The sequence below is a fragment of the Idiotropiscis lumnitzeri genome, chromosome 15 (assembly GCF_059441095.1).
Source record: "Idiotropiscis lumnitzeri isolate Australia: NSW breed Sydney's pygmy pipehorse chromosome 15, RoL_Ilum_1.0, whole genome shotgun sequence".
Taxonomy (NCBI): Eukaryota; Metazoa; Chordata; class Actinopteri; order Syngnathiformes; family Syngnathidae; genus Idiotropiscis; species Idiotropiscis lumnitzeri.
In genome coordinates this window covers 9,127,606-9,147,984 of record NC_142405.1, presented here as the reverse complement: position 1 = coordinate 9,147,984, position 20,379 = coordinate 9,127,606, and the positions used below count along the sequence as shown (strand labels likewise).

Genomic DNA, 20,379 nt, shown 5'->3' with positions numbered 1-20,379 from the left:
TGCCCACCCCACTTAAAAATGTCAAATCGCAGATGATGAATCAAATGAATTAGTCTTCCCCTCATATTAATCATTTACATTTCCCAGTTTATTCGGTTTCCATGCGTCACTCAATTCCTTTTATCGGTGTGAACGTCAGTTATCCAACTGAAATACATTGCCCAAGTTTGAAGGGCATTGCACTCTCTTTGAGACCCTGCAGCCACATTTATTTTTATTTTTCATACACTGCTATTGCAAAGATAACGTTCCGTTTGGATTGACTCTGTCATTTCCTATTTTAAATATATTATTATTGTGTGCTCACCATGCAGCTCATTAGATTGTGCAGTTATACCTCTTGTAAAATGACACTTGCAACAATGGACAGCATTTTTATTAAGAATTAGAAAAATGCAGTAATAATTTTTTTAAATAGTTAAAACTGATTTTCACCCTTTTAGCCACTCAAGGAAATACTTGAAAATATACTAATTTAACCATCAGAAATATTTGCACATTAGTTTTGCTTTCTATAGTGACTTGCTATAGCCCTTGCAACAGAGATATACAGTTATAAAATTACACTTGATTTATATTTAAAAATACTATTTTAATTGTGATAATTATGTTTTCTCTTTTGATTGGTTGTGGAAAATGGTAATACTGCCTTCCATTGATGCCTGGGGGTCCATTTTGATTACAAAATGTACCAAATTATTAATTAATTAATTAATTGATACCAAAGTTGCCCACTTATTTTTTTACCACTTATTCAGGGGCGGGTCACAGAGTCAGTCGCCCAGACTTCCCCCCTCAGCCACTTTTTCCAACTCTTCCGAGGGGATCCCAAGGCATTCTCAGAGGACATAGTCTCCTGTCGGTGGGACCTCACCAGGGAGGCCTTCATCATAACCAGATTCCTGAGCCACCTCATCTGGCTCCTCTTAACACGGAGAAAGCCCAACCTGCAGGGAAAACTCATTTCAGCTGCTCTCATTCGGGATCTCGTTCTTTCGTTCACCTACCGCAGCTCGACAGCTCGGTACGATAGGCGAGGGCAGGAACGACTTAGCTTGACCGGCTCCGCCAAAGTTGTCAAATGAATTTAAATACTGGTATGCCAAAAAAGACTCTTTGGGTATGTATCAAGTGGCACTAATTCCCCCAAGTCACATATTTATTTGACATTATGAAAATATCAAATGAAATAATAATCTTGTAGTAATTCATTCATAAATGTACAAAATGGTGATCTGTTCAGTTGAGGACTATTATTACGGGGAATTACTGGTAAGAGGTTGACACACAATATGTACTGTACTTTCTGATTTCGAGTAGAACTTGTAATTTTTCCGCTTGTCAAGGGGGATGGATATGATACTTTATTTGTTGCGCATAAATATTCATTTTTGATCCAAGTAAGTGAAAGTGGGTAACGTCTGACGCCACACTTGATGATCTCCCACAGCACCGTGGTTGGAATCACTGCACTGATCCAACATATTTTTGTATCTACCACGACATGAAACTAAACTATGCATTATATTTGAAAGCCTTTTACTTCTCCCCTCAGGTTAAGTCCGCCCAAAGAATGAAGGCTTTACATCGGCTCCGTGAAAATCTTTTGTTTTCAAAATGAATCTTCGCAACTCCAAGTTTCCACCCAGGTGATCCCGCAGCCTCCTCCCCCGGGGGTAACAAGCACCAGTCCAGCTCCATGGTGATGTGTTACTCAGCCGCTTTGGTCACGCCTACCCCCCCCCCCCTCCCTCTTTAGTTCTCCTTCCAAATAAACTGCCTGCTTTAAAAAAGCTGTTGAAAAGCATCTAAAGCTCTTGCAGATGCAACAGAGGAACAGGCAACATATTGGAATTTTTTTTTTTTTTTTTTAATTATTTAGCCTCAGAATCCTCTGCGACTGTTTCCATCACTGGAGGCAAGGAAGAAACTCCCTGACCCAAGCTCAGAGCATTCCCTTGGATTGTTTTTCTCAAAGGTAAGCTTGACTCGAATTCACTTGAATTGTGTTCATTTGCATTGGATTCTTAAATCCACCACGGATTCGCTCAACATCCCTCTTTGGAGTGTTGGTTTAAGATGACCGGTTTGAATTTGCTTTTGAACATTTGCATGTGTGTATATCGTTCATTTGCATGGGATCGCAATCTCATGCAGCCTGACGACATGAGAGTTGAAGTGTAAAAGGGGAGTCAAGGCAACTTGATGTGCGTCCAGGCCATTAACCTCTAATCCCTAAATGTATGATTAACTTGATGTGGACCAGCCGGCTTTCTGAGCTGACACTCTCTCATGTTTTTGTTTCATTAATTATTCTTGTGAGTTGTACAATTACGAGTGAGGGGGAAGTGATACAAAACTAGGTGGAGGAAGTTCTAGTAATAAGATCACTCACAAAGAAAGAGGTTGTCTTTTGTCATTGTCTGCAAGAATAACACTTCATGTGTTGTCTAACGCCGCACAAAGTCTCATCTGTTACTTTTGTACCATCGAGACAAGATGGGATGTCAGGACAGGATGGGCAAAGATGGAAAACGATCACTTTTGTTTGTTGATCAAAAGATCCCAATTCACTTCCACCAAATTTGGCACTCAAGTACATTGCAGCAATTCATTAAAATAGAATATAATTTATAGAATTTAAAGTAACTTCAATTTGTTCATATTTTTCATTTTCTTAAGTAATTGTGTACAGAAAGACATTCCAGTGCTAAACTTTCAAATCAAACTGATTAAATCGTGTTATAAAGCCTTTAGTAACTGTAAAACATCTTTTAAGTAAGACAGTAATGACTATATATGTGTATTTTTAAATTTTCATTTTTGTTGATTTATGTCATTAGATTTGAATTTTACTTAATTTTACAAATGTTGGTCAAATTCCAGCAGTTGGTTTCATGAGGGCACTGAATAATATATTGTTGCTGTCCAATGAAAAGCAAGAATTATGTCCAATGTTTTGCCAAAAAAAAAAATTAAAGATGCTGCTTTTCAAGGGACTGAAATATATCTTTGACATATTTTTTTTTATATATATATATATATAAAATAAACCTTTTACTTTTTTTTGTTTGATTTTGACTTGCACGGAAGAAAATGGTGTTGAAAATATTCAATTTTATTAATTAAATAAAAGCATCTGAATCAATTTTTAAGGAGAATAGTAGTCTCCTTGTAAAATGGATCTGGATCCAGATATTATTTCCCGCAACCATTTGTCAAAATAAAATTGAATGAATTCAATAAGCCATTTTTTTTCAGCGTATTTTTAAGTCCAACTTATTTCATTACACCTCGTTCGACTGCCAATTTAACTGACACGAAATGACAGAATACATCTAACATGAATCACTTGCACTGTATTAATGTTTAAGTCTTTTGGGTAACTAATTTTTCAAAAACACTTTCCCCGAAATTCAGGAGGGACACTTCCTCGTCGGTTTAATTTTAAACCAAACGTAGCCGTCAGACAAATGCACGTAAGCCGATACGTGTTTGTTCAATGTCATGTCGATGAATTGAAAAGCATGTTTGAGTAGCAAAGGTCATTATGTTCATAAAGGATGGTGCAAAAAAAAAAAAACACAGCAGGTGTATTTTGGAGTTTGAGCCACACCCCTGTTCAGTACTCGCACTTGAAAGATCTTACGGTCTCTTTAATGTGCTGAATGTGAAGTGAAAAAACTTCCAAAATATTTATGCTAAGAATACAGGAATACATTGTTGGAGTGTTGAAAGAACTTATTGAAGCGGTTGCAAAAAGCTCACAACAAACCCGTTTTTATGATGGTTGGTCAGTGTGATTATTTGCTTTCTTTTCTGCAGGTTGGACACAACGGCGGCTAACCAAAATGGGATGCTTTGGATTCCTCAAGTTTATGATGTTTGTTTTCAATGGTATTATATTTGTAAGTTGAAACTTTTCATACTTAAAATGTGATAAAGATGTATATTGATTATTGCTGATTTCTACTTAAGTAATAGGGGAAAAAAAGTACATACTCAAAAGTAAAACAAAAATGTGTGACGATTATATACAATACCTGATTTGATGACTTGTGACAAAACCTTTTTTTCTATTTTTACGATTGAGCTAGCTTTGACTCAGGCTTGTCTGCGATCAAAATTATGAACTGCCTAAAACAATAAAAATAAATAAAAATTAGCTAATGATAACAAAGGGGAAAATGTGTGATTTTTTTCAAAGATTATTTGAAAGGCAAAAGCTGCAATGACTAAACACAAAATCAACCTTGGAGCCCATAACTTGTTCTTATTCCACTTAACTGCCCCACAGTTGGCAGGTGCAGTCATCCTCGGTGTTGGCATCTGGGTGAAGGTGGACAGCGGCTCCATCCTGGGCTTCTTGGGGATGATTGAGAACGCCCCCCCGGAGCTCAGCCAGGTGCTCAATGTGGGCTACCTGCTGATTGCTGTCGGAGCACTTCTCGTCATTATCGGTTTTCTCGGCTGCTGCGGCGCCATCAGAGAGAGCAAGTGCATGCTGCTGCTGGTAAGTGGTCACATCCAACTTGCCAATTCATTTTCAGGCGATGTTGCTAAAAGGCGGGTCTGTTTTGTTGCCAAAAGTTGCTAAATGTTATTGCTGTTACATGATATCATTATGTGGATTCCTCATTGGCATTACTGTTATTAATTATCTCTTGTTTTTATTTTTAAAAATATAATATAATATAAAGAATAGCTTTGTTCTAGTTGTATTTTATATATTTAAGTCTATGTTTGTTTGGCTTTAGGTTGCTTTGCTGAACTGTTTAAATGTATTAAGTCAATTGAGGGTTTAAGTAACTTTTCAAAACTTATAGCATATTTAAATTTTTTTTTTTGTACGGTTACAACTATTTTGTTTATTTTTGGTGTAATTTCACTGTCAACCACTTGATGGCACCACACCATTTAGTTGGACACAAAATGTCATTAAACAAATTACAGTATTTCAGATCACACTAGTTTTTGCACAAGTTTATAGAAAGTCAATCCCTTTCAATCCCGCTTGTTGAACCTTACATAACGTGGCAGCAGTAGCTTCATTTTTGTAATACACATCTTTAGGTCACCATAGCAACGACAAAGTTTCCAATTCCCTTATTATTGTATTTATTTCAAGATAAAATGAAGGTGTTATGACCATTCCAATACTGCGTGGCCGATAACATCCATATTTTGTCCTACAGTTCTTCATCATCATCCTACTCGTCTTCCTCGTAGAGGTCGCGGGAGCTGTGGTGATTTTGGTATTCAGACCTTTGGTAAGTTTACACTAGTCCATTGCCATACTGGAGTTTGTTTCTCGGTGGACTTTCGTATCTGCATGGGCAAGTGACTAAATATTTGTACAGGCTGAAGACGTATTTGAAAGGTTCGGCACAGCAGCAGTGGAGAGCATCAAGAAGGACTACGGGGAGAATTCCGACATCACTGGACTGTGGGATACAACAATGAACACGGTGCGTAATGCTGATCGACATCCGTCTGCGTTTGTTAGACTGAAGTTTTGTTGAACATATCTTTTCTTTGTTTCCTCAGTTAAAATGTTGTGGGATCTACAACTCCTCAAACTTCGTGGGCTCGCCATATTACGTGGCCAACAACGAAAAGTACCCGCCTCCGTGCTGTCCAGATGCTAAGCCGTGTAATCAAACAGTGATTGACAATTTCACGGTATGAGCTCCACTTAGCGTGAACACAACAATAACACCGGCAGTATTACCCAGTTGTGTGTTGACCACTCCTCTCTACTCCTCTCAGGAAATGCCAGGTTGCTTCGTAAAGTTCACGCAGCTGATTAATGACAATACAGTCGCAATTATAGCTGTGGCACTGGGAATTGCAGCACTTGAGGTATGAACAAGTTCTTTCTAAGATGTACATTTAAAGGCATCTGGGCAATTACTTGTGTAGCAAATGTATCCATTTAAATTGTCTGGATATTACTATATAGCGCTAAATGAGCCCACATGCAAAGTACCTGTGCATTGCACAACATTTGAATATTGGAAATTAGTTTATTATTACAGTGTGTTACAAATGCATGCAAAAAGTGAGTCATACTCTGGAAATAATTTTCAGATTGTCTCATTTCTGTGCTAAAATTCAAATTGATAATTTATTATATACAATTCTAATCATCATTGCTAGTCAGTTTGGCGGTTTTCATTAGCTATAAGCTTTAATCATCAAAAAAAAAAAAAAAACAACGAGCTAAATAGAATAAAATGTTAAATATTTTGCTGTGGCGGTGTATACATTTCACAAAATTGAACTTCCCACTATAATCAAAGAAATTGAGATTTACCTTCCACATGTAGTCAGTGTGTAAACGTCCATTATAAGTACAGAAACTTTTGCTTTCAACTGTTAACAATCAGGTTGCAAAAAAAAAAAAATAATATTGTTAAGCAGCTCAAATCAAAATGATGCACATTTCCCCCAAAAGTGTACACTTCTGTGTGTCAAATAAACTTGATGTCTGTGTTTATAGGTCATCGCAGGCCACATATTCTTTAACCTATTTGTACAGTTTTCAAGATCCAATAAGATTTTAAAAATAACTTGAGCAATATATCATTTTTTGGGGTTAAAAAATAGGTACTGTACAGTACACCTTTGTGCAAAGGCCCTTTAAATATAACCTAACTCAATACGGAATAGTATTTTCCATTCTATTTCTTCTTCTTATCAAGTAATATGTGTATTCTCCGCAGTTATGTGCCATGATTGTGTCCATGATCCTTTACTGCAAGATCAATTCAAGGTCAGCCTGACAGCAAAGGTCGACAGCTCCAGAAGGATCATTTTAATACCGGGACAAGTTCGACTTACCAGACTTCTTATATTTGTACAGAAATGTTTAATCTGCTCAATCAGAAGACAAGGGACATAATAACAAACCCATTTTAGAGATAGTAAAGGGAAATTAGTTTATTTCACTATACCATTTATCAATGATATTGCAGATTTATGCCAGTGATTATTTAATGTGACAGTAACACTGAGTCTTGATCCCTGTATGCTCTCCCCCGCCTCCAAACGAAGATTATACAGTCCTGTAATTCTTAAAAATGCAATGGAGCGCCAACGCACAACCCTGAACTAAGAGTGTATGGCTCAACGTTCTTGTCGGAGCTTTTTGTATGTTGAATAAAGATTGACTGCCACGGCATTTTATCACTTCATAATGGCCCTCTGTGGGAAAGCAAAACGCTGATGCCGTCCATGACAAAAGTGAGTTTGACAACCCTGCTATAAAGAGTTCCACAGACGGCAAGGTGCATATTATAATGCTATTTTTTTTTTATTGATGACTGAAAGCAACAATGCGTCTGTCTGCTCGGCAACACTTGGCTTAACCTATCCTGTAATATCTGACCTTCAAAATAAAATCATGCTAAATGTGCTATTGTCCACTGTCTCATGCTGCGGTGTAGGGAGTGTTTAGAGGGATTACATTTTTTTCCAACCAATCTGCTCAGAAAATTGCCGTGTACATTAATCATCAATGTAAAATATATATATATATATATATATATATATAAAAATATATATATATATATATAAAAAAAATATATATATATATATATATATATATATATATAAAAAAACATTATTTTTATTTTATTTTTTTAATTTCAAATTCTAATTTTATTACACACTGAGAAATATGAAACATAAACGAATGTGAAATCATACCTTATGTCTGGATGCCGTGTTTGGGAGTGCAAAAGCGAGCAAAAAAAAAAAAAAAAGTCCGCACCATATTTTCGCTTATCGTGACAAACTTTATGAATACAATTCTCAGGTAATTATTTTGAAAATGTCTCCCGCCTCCACCAACGTTGTGCCCGTGCGGCCAGCCGGTTGGACCGGACCACACTGGACCGGTGACGTTATACACGTTCGACTGTTTCTTGGCTTTCCTCCTCCTCCCCTTCACTTCCTTTGCCTTGCTCCAAATGTGCGTGTCAATGGAAGCAGAGGCGTTTAGGTGCGCCACTCTTTTCACTTTCACACGCACCACTATTGAATACCTGTACTCCCGACTCGAGCTCGTTCCGATTTTAGGAAACGACGGAAATAAATGCCAAAACTCGGACTGCGTTTGGACCCACTCGGGAGTTTGGTTTTAAGGTGAAGATAAAGTGGTCAATGCGCCTCGGTTGACGTGTGAGAACTGCACAGGTTCGAGCAGGTGTAGCAGCTGAGAGAGAACATGTCCAATGGAAAAGACGAGAAAGCTGCTAAGAAGTGAGTACAACCCAAAAGGAAATATGTTTTAACAAAAACAAAAAATACATGAAAGTTCGACTTTTTTCTAAACTGTGTAAAGTAGTCGCGGCATTCACACTTGCAGCGTAGCAAGTTAAAAAAAAAAAAAACTTGTTTAAATAGTTGCTTAAATAACCCTCAACCACAAAAGCCTGTTTCCTGCTTATCTTGAAGTCAGTCTTTTCTTTCTTAATACGTGTTTCTCTTGCCAGGTAATCCGCCTTAAAACGTTTATATGCTTCCAAATATGTTGGTGTGTTACCGTATGTTTGAAACTAGTGTTTTGCCCTCCTTGATATTTTGGATGTATCATTCCTCATCTTTTCCCCCTCCTATTGTAATAATTCCAAGAATACACTCTATTGTATTTGAATGTAATTAAGTAAAAGCACTGAAAGGTGAACAGTTATAGTGAACTTGTGTTTATTGTTTGGGGTATGTTTCAGACTGCAGGTGTGTTCAAAGTGGGGCCCGGGGACCAATTGAGGCCCGAGTTCCAATTTCCACCGGCCCGCAGCCTCTGGAGTGAAATTAATCATGCGTGGCCCATCAGTACTGTTAACCACTGTAGAAAATAGTTACTTACAAAAAAAGAGAGATTTCACCAGAAGATGGCATCCAACCTGGGGCCGTGGTTTCAGATTTATGCTACGAGTGCGCCTCTTCGAACACGCCACTTTCAATCGTGTTGGGCCTCAGTGAATTTTTAAAAACGCACCCCTTGCTAAATGACCCTTGTGTGACCTTTTCCAGCCCAATTCTAGAATGGAAACTGTAGCAGAGAAAATGAAAAATGATAGAGGGTGCCGTGCAATAAATCCCATTCCAGATTAAGTTTGCAACAACCACAAGGTGACTGGGAACAAATGCCATGAAAAATTGAAGCAAACGGAAACACATTTTCAGATCCACCCAATCTGGTCCTCTTTGCAAAAAGTTTGGACACCCCTCTTCTAGACGCACCCGTGATTAGTAAAACATCGCCTTACAATGATATTATTTATTATTATTCATTATTTTACTATAATTTATTATTTTATTCTTTTTTATTTACTTTAATGATTAACAATTCTGCAAACATGGTGGTGCGAAAGCTACAGTAACATTTTAATGATTACATATTCAGCATTCTGCAGTTCCAATGAAAATTGAGCATGATGTCAGCTCTTGCACTTTCATTTGTACTCCATGTTGTGGCCGGAAAAGGTTCCTGTCTTTATCTTGAGTGCACATATCCGCACACTTATAAATTAATTTCATACTACCCATTCTTATGTCCCCCTTTTTTGTATATTTTAGCAACTCATCCCACATGACCCTAGAAGAAAGCCTGGATGAGTGTATGGAGGCCCTGGATCTCTTCCTAAACAATCACTTCAACGAAAGTCTGGAGCTGCTGCAGTCAAAGTAAAACAAAAACCGATTTTGATCTTTTTAGTGTCTGACTTTGGTTTGGGAACAATCGTCATAATCATGTGTTAGAAGAAGAGGTCCGTCGTTTTGGTCACAAGTGATGCTGAGAACAGTGGAGTATTGAAACAATGTGCCTTTTGTTAAATGACTTAAAATTTTCGCTCAGGTAAGCTTCTATTCTCCAGGATATTCTGTGTTTGCTGAAGCTGACGCCCGAGGTCTGACTGTTTCAACAGCCAAAGACTGGCAGCCCTGTTAAATAAACACGCTGTAAAATAGTAGCGATGGTGCGACACCTTCAAAGAAAACTACTCCTCATCCCCCAAAAAGTTTCAAATAAGCTTTCACTAACCTTGACTAACCGATTTGGAGTGTACCCCACCTGAAATGCATTTCGAATGTCTTTCCATGTTTCCTATCTAGAGTGGATGAGAGTATGTACCATGCTCTCATCTATGCGACAATCCTAGAAATGCAGGCCATGATGACTTTCCAGCATGAAGACATATGCAATGCTGGAGCGACTATGAAGAGCGCTCAGGAACTCTGTCAGAGGTCTGTTTTTCACCTCACTCCAATCACAAACACGCAACTTGACTGATATTTGAGAGCCGTCGTCATATTGTTCCATAGGCTATAAAAAGCAAATTGTACTCGTGTGTTTATTGTTACTTCACTGCTATTTGGAATAATTGCATGGTTACTATCACTATCTGCCTGCTATCACACATCGTATAGTAAGATAAATATTAAATATTCTTTCAGGTTTCGCCGTAAATCACCAAATTTAGGGAAGTCAACGGGGGAGCCGCTCACCGAAGGTAAACGTTAATTCATTATTTAATTTTTAAAGGCGGTGTTGGTTCTGTCTCACGCTAAACATGCAAACGTGTCGTTCTTTATCATGGTGACCTCGGGCTCAGCTTGAGCAAAAGACGAATTGAGCAGCTTTTCAGTGTCGCCGTTTTTTTTTTTTTTTTAGCTGACTTTTTAAGCTATGAGAGACAAATGTAGCTCCTTTAGTGGTGTGAGTGGAGACTCTGAGACGCCCTCCGTAGCAAGAAACCCTGTCCCATGCAGACGGCCAATGAATGTGGCTGTGCAAAGCAGATTTAACCATATTGTGATGTCACAAATCAACAAGTGTTAGTACGGCTAGCTCACAAAACATATTTTTACCAAAATAGGCGACTAACTAAAGATCTATTTTTAATTTCATACCCATACGTGCCGTGAGAGATTTTAAGGTGTGCCGAGCGAATGATTCAATTTCACTTAATTGAACATTCTGTATAACATTTCAAGCTCGTTCTCCTTGCAAGTTCAAAGGTTGCCTTGAAAACAGAAGTTAGCGCGAATAGATTGACGATGCAGCATCAGGAGCAGTATTTTCTTCAAGGACACTTGTCAAATTTAAAGCTGCTAGAGTGCGCCGTTTGACTAAGACCATAAAGTTATATTCCAAATATATTGATGGCTGTTAATTCCTTTTTAATAAAAATGTCATTTGTCCGAGAAGGTGTGATTTCAGTATCAGTACAACTGACTCAAAAACTTGCACAATAATATCGGACCCATTTTGCGTCCAACTCCCGTCCTTAAAATTTTCCAACATCTAATCTCAGGTTGTTTAGAAAATTTTTGTAAATTAATTAGTCTGTCAATTACTGCATAACATTCTTCTGTGCATTTGCAGAGCAGCTCCATGCTGAAGTGTGTTACGCCGAATGCCAACTCCAAAGAGCTGCTCTCACCTTCCTACAGGTAGAGTAAGACGACACTCTGCTGTGATGTCTGCATGCATCTGAATCAGCACAACACCAAAAAAGATCCAAATGACAGCACAAAACATTTCTTTGCAGGATGAGAATATGGTGAGTTTTATCAAAGGTGGGATCAAAGTACGAAACAGTTACCTGATTTACAAGTAAGTCGCTCAATGCAGTGCATCCGGTGATGTTTACTTAGAATATGTGCAATGTAACTTTGTATTGCGACCTCCACATTAGGTCACATGATTAGTTAGTTAAGATCAAGTCTAATTTCTAAAAAAACAAAAAAAAAACAAACAAAGAAAGGAAGTGAAATAAATGAGGTTGCATTGTACAGATTTCTGATTGTCAAATTTGTCTCCTAAAAGCCTTTTTCCTGATTTGTCTTCCAGAGACTTGCATTCCTACGTAAAATCTCAAACGTGTTTCAAAGGACCCAGCCACAATCACTTAGAGGGGGGCATCTCTTTTGGAATAGGAGCATTTAATTTGGTACCATGACACTATCCCATACTAAGATCTCGTGTACGTATTTGACTGCTCAACGTTATTTTCCGTCATTTTCTTTAGACGCTCTCTTTATTTCCGCCGCGGATTCTAAAAGTGTTAGAGTTTGCAGGCTTCTCAGGTGATAAGGTATGTGACAGGTGTAATTTCATCAAGTCCAGCGCATGTCTCAGATCTCATGACTATGCACAGTGATCTCATCAACATCCGTGTTTAAGGATTACGGTTTGTCCCTACTCGATGATGGAGCGACAGCCTTGAATCTGCGCTCCATGCTGTGTGCGCTGCTCCTGCTTTGTTACTACACCTTTCTCACGTTCATTTTAGGTAGGGCTCCTCTCTGTACATATATCCGACTGATCACTCACTCCCGTTGAGTGATCTGTTCGTTTTTCACTTCTCAGGAACAGGTGAGGGACATGTGGTAGAAGCTGAAAGATTGCTGAAAATATTCCGGCTCCGCTATCCCCGGGTGAGTAGATTGTAGAATTCCAAAAAGCTTGAGACACACAAAAAAATTAATAAATAAACATCATATTTTTATTGTTTAATACAGCGGTTCTAAACTTATTTTCAGCGTTGTACCCCTGGTGAATTTTTTTTTTTTTCAGCCAAGTACTCCTTAACCAGCGCAAAGCATTTTTGGGTGAAAAAAAAAAAATAATAATAATAAGAAGAAGAAGACTTAAAACACGCCATCAGTGTCTGATTTAATGAACTTTAGCACCTTTCAAACTTCATTTGTAATGATCCACAAAACAATAATCAACATAAAGTATCCACTTTTGGATCAAAGAAGAGTTCTGCAACTTCTGAGCGTGTATATCCAAATAAAACATACAATCAGAATTTTGCTGAATTTGTTTCATGTCCTTCTATTATCCATTCAATTAATTCAATAATTATTTTTTTAAAGGATTTTTGCATGATATTACTCATTTCTAGTTGTCAAATGACCAAATTAAGTAATAAATATAATTATACACAAAACTGACATTTTTCTATTTTTTTTAATGTGTTGTAGTCGGATGATGAGCATCATGACATCATTTCCACACCTTCCATGCCACATGACTTCACAATCCTTGTATCCGCTCCCACCTAATGCATACATGTTTGCCCATCCCGCAGAACAAACTTACCACACTGTGTACAAATTCCTGTGAATGCCATAAAATAGAAATGAGCTTGCAGTAAAATAGCAGCCTTGCTAAACATACGTCTCTTTTTCTGCGCAGGGAGCAATATTCCTGTTCTTTGCTGGCAGGGCGGAGGAGATGAAAGGAAACATCGATGAGGTGTGTGTACACGTGTGCTTTTGTCATAAAATCTTCCAGGAACAATTCTGGGGGGAAAAAAAAAAATGCTTGCATTCATTTCCTCTTGTTCATTTCCTGTGTGGCGAAGAGTCTGTTGTTCTCACAACTGTTGCATTATGTAATCCAGTCATCAACCGGCACATTAGGAAGTATGAGAAGTATGATTAAAAAAAAAAAATGACTGTGCCGCCTCTAGTGGTTCTCCTCATGTTTGCATGATTTTTCTGCAGGTACTCTTTCATCCCCAAAATATGTACAATATAGTAGGCTAATTGAAGGCTCTTTATGTGTAGGCGTGAATGGTTTAATGATTTATTTGTAAAGGTAGACATGAAACATGAATGTCAGCTTTTCGAGTGCTGGTATTATGTGAGCCGCACACAGCTCAAGGCTAACGTGAATATTTTAATGAGTTGAACGTACTTTGTGGTTTTTTTTTTGCAAGTGTTGCGTGTCCTTACGGTGGTGTCATTGTGTCACCAGGCCGTGGCTCTATTCGAAGAGGGCTGCAAGGCCCAGCAAGCATGGAAGCAGTTCCACCACATGTGCTACTGGGAGTTGATGTGGTGCTTCACTTATAAGCGAGCATGGAAGATGGCCTATTTCTATGCAGACTTACTGAGCAAGGAAAGCCGCTGGTCCAAGGTGCATAATGGAAATGACATTTTCTGTTCTTATCCAGTTATGCTACTTCTTGGATACTGATTGTTGTGATTTGCAAAGGGCTACCAGTTTCGTAAACACTTCTGAAATAACAAATTTACTCCAATTACCTTTAAACATATGTTATAACTGCATATGTTTTTGGGGTTATGTTGTAGCCTGCTATAACCTGCTCGACAGGTATGAGCTATTATTTTGAAATGACAGGAATATTTATCATAATTATTGATATTCATTGATGCGAAGACTGATTTTTCACAATAACACAGGTCGAATGCAAATTTTCATCAGAGATGGATTTGTGTTCCTAAATATATTTTCAACACTTATTTCAGTAATGTATTTAATGTTTTCGTCAACATAAGGTTTTTGAGATGTTTTCTTTTTTAAAGTTTGACCCATAAAAGTTTGCGCAATATGGATTTTACCGTGCTTTTTATTTTTAGCGAGAACGTCTCTGAAAAAAATTCCACCTGTTGCTGAACATAACTCTCAATTCACAAATATTAACTAATATATATATTAACTATATTATGTGTATTATAATGTTTTTATTATTATTATTATTATTATTAAAACCTGATGTGTTCGAGAAATAAATGAGGGTAGAATCAGCGCAAAAAATTTTTTTTAAAGTTTACCTGCTCATTTACTACCATTGACGGATAAAGACGTCAAAGATCCATTTTTTTTTTTTTTTTTTTTTTTTTTACTCGGCTGGTAGTGAATGAGTTAATTAAAGAATGTACAATTTTCTTGACCGTTATAATTAGGAACTCAATAACGATCGATATGGAGTACTATATTTCTACTATTAATATTTGCCAGTGTTTACTTTCTCAAATGATCACTAAAACAACATTCTTAGAAAAATCACAATTTCCCATCACTGTTGAGCTATTTTTAGAACAGGCCATCAGGCTGCTGGTGGTTTTTCGGGCATACCTGGTACCTGCGGGCACCACGTGTTGGCCCCTGTGCTTGTGACTGTCACATCTAGTGGGATGTTCTGCATATATAAGAATCCAATTTGTTTCTTCTAGGCTATGTACATCTACATGAAAGCCGCTTGTCTCAGCATGCTGCCAAAAGAAGAGGAACGTCCCTTTGGAGAGGATGAGGTGGATCTATTTAGGTTAGTGACTCCCAACCAGGTTGACTTTCCACCCTAAGTGTGCTGTTGCATGTGGGAGATGATCAGTGGTGTCACGGGCAGTCTTGATTAATTATGACGTTTTCATAAACAACTGGGATTGAACTAAACAATAATACAAGTGATAAAGCTCTAAAGGTAAAAACATGAGAAATTATACTATGCATTTACTGTAAATATAATTGTTTTATTTTATATTCGTTTAAAAAAATATATCCAACAGCAATGTGCAAAAATTATCTACCTTAATCCAGACTTTTACCTTTATTTATTTATTTTATTTTATTTATGATCCGCAAAGTCATTTATTTGCATATGTAGTAGTAGTAGTCTTGTGCCATAGAGAGCTGGGCACTTGCCCCTTTTTTTTTGTCAGTCGCCCGCCCTCCGGCCGTTATGGCGATACGGTTCCGGCCTCGACCCGTCATAAAAATTGTCGCCCTGGGACGGACTGCGCTCAGCTCTGGTTATTTTTTCGTTTTGGTAATGGGGCACTAGAGTGAGGGGTTGCTTATTTTGCATATACTTTGGGCTGGCTCGGCTCAAACCCACGGCTTATGGCGCCCTCTTCTGTTTAGACAAGTGCCTGCCTTCAAGCAGAAGATAGCAGGGAAGTCTCCCCCCACAGAAAAATTTGCTATCCGCAAAGCTCGTCGCTACAAAGCCGACTGCCCCGTCAGGCTATTGGTGCCAGTCCTGGTAAGACTTCAAAAACACATATTCTGGAACTGACACCAAAAATCCCCTTACATGTATCCACTGCTTGATTCCAGGAGATGATGTACATGTGGAATGGTTTTAGTATGATCAAAAAACGACCGGAGCTGACTGAAGGCATCATCCAGACTCTAGTGGAAGCTGAGCGCACCCTGTTGGAGGCTCCAGGTTCCTCAGATGTGCCCTTAATTGAAGTGGAACACCAAATATGACATCAATGCTGTTTGTCTTCTCGCGCCTCCACAGAGAACGAGTATTCCTCGGATGACCGTTGTGTAATCCACCTGCTGAAGGGAATGTGTTTGAAAAACCAGGGGCTCCTTCAGGGTGCCGAAGAATGCTTTCATAAAGTTTATTCCAGGTGAGCGTTTGTTACGTTCCTTTCGAATGCAGGTAATTAACTCTCCCTCACCACATAAAACGAAACCAGACAACCGTAACGAGAGGGCTATTTTAATCTCTGTTGTGAACAGAATAACAAACTGTACTGTGGAGAATTGTATGCAGTGTATGGCACACAGAAAGTTGCCTTGAACCAGCCTGAGATACTCCGGCAATTAATTCTTATCAAGTTGTGAACCAGTGCGCTTCATACAAGAGTTGAACCACATTAAGAGAAAGCCTTTGGATTTTTAAGCTTGCTAGCCACAATTTTTTAAAAGGGTTCAAATGAATCTAAAACTTTGTTCAGTGAGAAGAAGCTCAGGTTCGACCACTACCTCATTCCCAACTCCATGGTTGAGCTCGGTCTTCTCCACATTGAACAAGGCCGAAGGGACGAGGCCATCAAACTGCTCCACAAGGCCAAGTAAGTTACTCTTGTTTATCGAGTTTTGCGGTTTATTAGAATAACATCGTCATAAGCACAATGCTTTTCAGAACAGTGTTTTTTAAAGTGTGCTATGAGTACCACTAGCTAAGTGTGGGATGCTTCTAGTGACGCACAAAATAATCACTGAATTAAATGTTCAAACATGTACAGTGGCTTATAATAATATTAAATGGATAAAACTAAAACTACTTAACTCAACCCACTAAAGGTTCACAAACTAATTCTGATAGTGTATTTCCAAAATGAGCGTGTTTGCCGCTTTGGGCTGTGCTTTGCGGTTCCACAGTTCCACTAGTGAACAGTAGAGGGCAGTGTCTGCCTGACACATTTTTATCGGAGTAACTCCTTGGAACAGAAAAAGTTGTTGCTATAGGAGCACGGATTATTATGTTACACATTTTGTATGAGGAGACATTTGCATTAATGACCCTAAATTAACTCAGACCTCTGCTGCATTGAGACACTTTTGGAAAAACTACAATAAAGAGTCGAAAAGGTGTTGTGGCAGCCCTGCATGAAAGAATTAAAAATAAAAATAAAAAAATAAAAAAGCATAGACCAGCATGGCTTTCTTGTGTTTTCGTGCTTGTCTTGGTCACCATATCACCAGTTCTTACAGGACCCCAGCGACACGCTACAACTGTTGGGCGGCTCTGGCGCTGTTCAAAAAGCGGGTTGCCCAGTGATAAAGGTTCAGCTGTTTGAACTCTGGATGTTTTGCTTTGCTGCTGGCGACATCAGCCCCAAAACACAACAAAACCATGCTTGTCTATGCAGTTTTTTTTTTTCAGCCAGGGAGGATTTAAAAGTTGCAATTGTTTAAGACAAGCCATAAATGCCATGTTGCTCTACTTATGTGAGACTTGAAATGAAGTGATGGTAACCATTTCACTTATAAGTCTTTCTTTTGACTTTTAGAAACAACTACAAAGAATACTCTATGGAATCTCGTACGCAGTTCAGGATCCATGCCGCTCTGGCCAAATTGAAAGCAGGCTCTGTTGATGAAGACCAAACTCATCCATAGGGAGACAGACGTTTTATCTCTGGAGACACTCTTCAACTGCCGTCGTGGTGGCACTTCAGTCGTTTTAGCCAACGCCCAGTTTTATACTTCTGTACCTTTTCATCAAGTAAATGCTGGGTTTATAGTCGGGTTGTCTTTTTTTGACATTTGATGAAGGTAAGACCCGATTGCCATCAAAAAGAAAATTGTTGTATAGTTTGGAATAGAAATGCACTACTTATGTATAAAGACATTTCATTTAGTGGACCATGTTTACATAACATGCCTCATTTGGTGATTAAAGCCACTCTAAGTGGATAATTTATTTTTCTGTTGGATTAACATCAGAGAAGTATTGTACATCGACATAATCTGAGGTCAAAATGTGTTATGGTGTTAGAAGGTATTACCAAATGTGAAACACTAAAAAGCTGTGGTGACAATTGCAAGAGTCCACAATGGAAGTGTTTTTAAAATATATGTTTTATTTATTTATTTTGGTTTGAACTCATCCATCCTGGACTGGTTGCCAGCCAATTGCAGGGCACACATAGACAAACAACCACTCACAATCGCACCGAGGGCCAATTTAGAGTGTTCCTCTAACCTACCATGCATGTATTTGGAATGTGGGAGGAAACCGGAGTACCCGGGGAAAACCCGCACAACCATGCAAACTCCACACAGGAAGGCTGGAGTCCGGAACTGAAACCTGCACCTCTGTGCTGTGAGGCGGACGTGCCCAGTTTCCCTCAGCTGCCGCCGCCGCCTTCTGTAACTCATTATTTTTTCAATTTGTTCTACTCATAATAGATCATTGTATATATTTAGGCAGGCAAGAGAAGTCCGTGAGAAAAGCACCATTTCTCCTGTGGGTGTGGACTGCGCATCCAGACTTTTGAGGTCCACTAACGCCTCACTAAAAAACTCCTTTCTTTAAAACAAAATGCGGTCTGCACAGAAATATTTATTACAATGACAGTTAGACGAGAAAGGAGAATAAACTTGAAAGTAACTCCTCAATTGAGAAAATGAGCTCTTTGTAATTCCAAATGGCATCAGAAAACAAAATGAGAATTTAAGTGGGCTCATTAGGTATACACACTAAAATGTTTTAATTACATCTATACTGAGTCCAAGTTTACGAGGAGGCAACAGGAGTGACAGGGACTCTCGCCTGTTCTTCTCTCAGTCTGCGTTTCATTAGTTTCCGCTTTTTCTTCTCCTCTTTCTCAATTTCGGCGACCATTTCCAAGAATTTGGGGCTGCGGGGGTCCACTGAGTAGCCAAAACGCTCTTTGGCCTCAGCCAGCAACCTATCACGACGTGCCTTCTCCTCTTTTAGCTTCTGTTTAGCTTCACGCTTCTCTCTGCGCCAGTCTGCGATCAACTTGGGCATTTTGGCCATGTTTTCGGCGATGAGCTTCTCCCTGTGACGGGGTACAGAAACGATCATTAGAACAGACGTTACTGGAGGTCCTCGTTTGATCGACAGTCAACCAAACAATCTCAGAGTAGTAAATGTATCCAACTATTGGATGATAGCAATTGCTCTTTGATGAATTGCGCCAATGCCCTTAACAGCATCCTGTCATAGCAGCATTTTTGAGTTCATCAATACATGTAAACACATTTTGAAAGACAACACCCAAATTACAAAAGTGTTGTGATTCAAAGAGCCATACTCGGTGAGATTTTTGTACGTTTCTGTAAATATTTTTTTACCTTCAACATTCACAAGAGCTGCCTGCAGGTAATGCATAGGAATGCGATCATTTTGGCATTTCCCTGAGGCTAACTATCAATTAAAGTGACAGGAAGAGAGCAATTATAAGGACTGCGCTTATCCACTGTCCGATAATAGAAGTACTGCCTCCGCTTAGTATCACTCACTTTGCCATGCGTTTTTCAGCCTCTTCTTTTTGCTTGGCCGCAATATTCTTCAACATGACTTCTAACGGAGGATGCCACTCCGTTTCATTGGCGATTATCTTGTCCAGCTCTGCGTGGCTGGGCCACAGCGAGGCGGGGTCGATACCGGACACCGAGCCGTAGCGACCGTACAGCTTCGCGTCGTATTTGCTCGTCTTCTGCCATTCCGGCGTCTCCTCGCTGCTCTTGTCTGGAATGTAAGGACGGCTAATATTCAATTTAAGAGGTTTTGGGTTGTACGATGCCGTCTGTAGTATAATCCCGCTCGGATAGCGTGCGGAATTGAGGGTTTTAGGTGCTGAAATCCACTTAAATGTGCTACAGACCACTCGCGTCCTCCTGCAGAGAACGGACGCGGCCATTTTGCTGTAACCTCACAAAGGACCCCTGATAGGTGGCTTTCAAAGTGCCTGTTTCCACAGACTTTTTTTACCGCACGATTTTAATACATTATATGGCCGACTGCAGGACATTGAATACAACATGAAATCTCAGAAAGGAAATAATTTATATAAAAATTCAAACTTGTTCTATTGTGTAACAGTTAAAAATGTCCTTGCTATTTTAATCAACTTAGTTTAATAAAAATTAATAAAATACTATACAATTATTTCAAAAGACCTTCCAGATGTGCTCCATTGCCATTCCTACATTTAATTGATTGAATAGAATTACTCAGTGAAAATTTTAGTATTTAAGGACAGTAAATATTGAAAAATTACTTTTTGAATATTCATAGCTAATTTTGTGCAATGAAACTACATTGTAGAACAGTGTCC

At 38.7% G+C, this 20,379-nt stretch overlaps 3 protein-coding genes across 3 annotated transcripts; 2 read left to right on the top strand and 1 right to left on the bottom strand.

The window, feature by feature from the left end:
- The first annotated feature begins 1,246 nt into the window (after nucleotides 1-1,246).
- tspan34b (tetraspanin 34b) lies at nucleotides 1,247-7,314 on the top strand. The gene is made up of 8 exons (XM_088316877.1): nucleotides 1,247-1,978; nucleotides 3,826-3,908; nucleotides 4,298-4,513; nucleotides 5,196-5,270; nucleotides 5,361-5,468; nucleotides 5,548-5,682; nucleotides 5,770-5,862; nucleotides 6,726-7,314. Exons 2-8 carry the CDS (start codon nucleotides 3,852-3,854, stop codon nucleotides 6,783-6,785), a joined length of 744 nt encoding a protein of 247 aa, XP_088173003.1. The 5' UTR covers nucleotides 1,247-1,978; nucleotides 3,826-3,851; the 3' UTR covers nucleotides 6,786-7,314.
- A 594-nt stretch (nucleotides 7,315-7,908) lies between these two features.
- Nucleotides 7,909-18,117, top strand: LOC148322737 (tetratricopeptide repeat protein 39A). The gene is made up of 18 exons (XM_088317513.1): nucleotides 7,909-8,265; nucleotides 9,586-9,693; nucleotides 10,123-10,254; nucleotides 10,465-10,520; nucleotides 11,396-11,463; nucleotides 11,562-11,626; nucleotides 11,864-11,963; nucleotides 12,042-12,107; nucleotides 12,197-12,305; nucleotides 12,383-12,450; nucleotides 13,217-13,276; nucleotides 13,781-13,942; nucleotides 15,004-15,095; nucleotides 15,692-15,812; nucleotides 15,887-15,998; nucleotides 16,077-16,191; nucleotides 16,522-16,638; nucleotides 17,581-18,117. Exons 1-18 carry the CDS (start codon nucleotides 8,231-8,233, stop codon nucleotides 17,687-17,689), a joined length of 1,695 nt encoding a protein of 564 aa, XP_088173639.1. The 5' UTR covers nucleotides 7,909-8,230; the 3' UTR covers nucleotides 17,690-18,117.
- Nucleotides 18,118-18,133: 16 nt separating this feature from the next.
- Nucleotides 18,134-19,996, bottom strand: gadd45gip1 (growth arrest and DNA-damage-inducible, gamma interacting protein 1). The gene is made up of 2 exons (XM_088317514.1): nucleotides 19,562-19,996; nucleotides 18,134-19,098 (listed from the first exon to the last, which is right to left on the bottom strand). Exons 1-2 carry the CDS (start codon nucleotides 19,960-19,962, stop codon nucleotides 18,810-18,812), a joined length of 690 nt encoding a protein of 229 aa, XP_088173640.1. The 5' UTR covers nucleotides 19,963-19,996; the 3' UTR covers nucleotides 18,134-18,809.
- Nucleotides 19,997-20,379: the final 383 nt, after the last annotated feature.

What these genes read in the sequence shown, in the direction of transcription:
- gadd45gip1 (XM_088317514.1), bottom strand. Translation starts at nt 19,962, where the DNA reads ATGGCCGCGTCCGTTCTCTGCAGGAGGACGCGAGTGGTCTGTAGCACA. An exon ending in GCTGAAAAACGCATGGCAAA is followed by an intron (nt 19,099 to 19,561) that starts GTGAGTGATACT and finishes ACCCCGTCACAG; the next exon opens with GGAGAAGCTCATCGCCGAAA.
- tspan34b (XM_088316877.1), top strand. Translation starts at nt 3,852, where the DNA reads ATGGGATGCTTTGGATTCCTCAAGTTTATGATGTTTGTTTTCAATGGT. An exon ending in CAGTGATTGACAATTTCACG is followed by an intron (nt 5,683 to 5,769) that starts GTATGAGCTCCA and finishes TACTCCTCTCAG; the next exon opens with GAAATGCCAGGTTGCTTCGT. An exon ending in TGGGAATTGCAGCACTTGAG is followed by an intron (nt 5,863 to 6,725) that starts GTATGAACAAGT and finishes TATTCTCCGCAG; the next exon opens with TTATGTGCCATGATTGTGTC.
- LOC148322737 (XM_088317513.1), top strand. Translation starts at nt 8,231, where the DNA reads ATGTCCAATGGAAAAGACGAGAAAGCTGCTAAGAA. An exon ending in TGAAAGGAAACATCGATGAG is followed by an intron (nt 13,277 to 13,780) that starts GTGTGTGTACAC and finishes TTGTGTCACCAG; the next exon opens with GCCGTGGCTCTATTCGAAGA. An exon ending in AAACTGCTCCACAAGGCCAA is followed by an intron (nt 16,639 to 17,580) that starts GTAAGTTACTCT and finishes TTTGACTTTTAG; the next exon opens with AAACAACTACAAAGAATACT.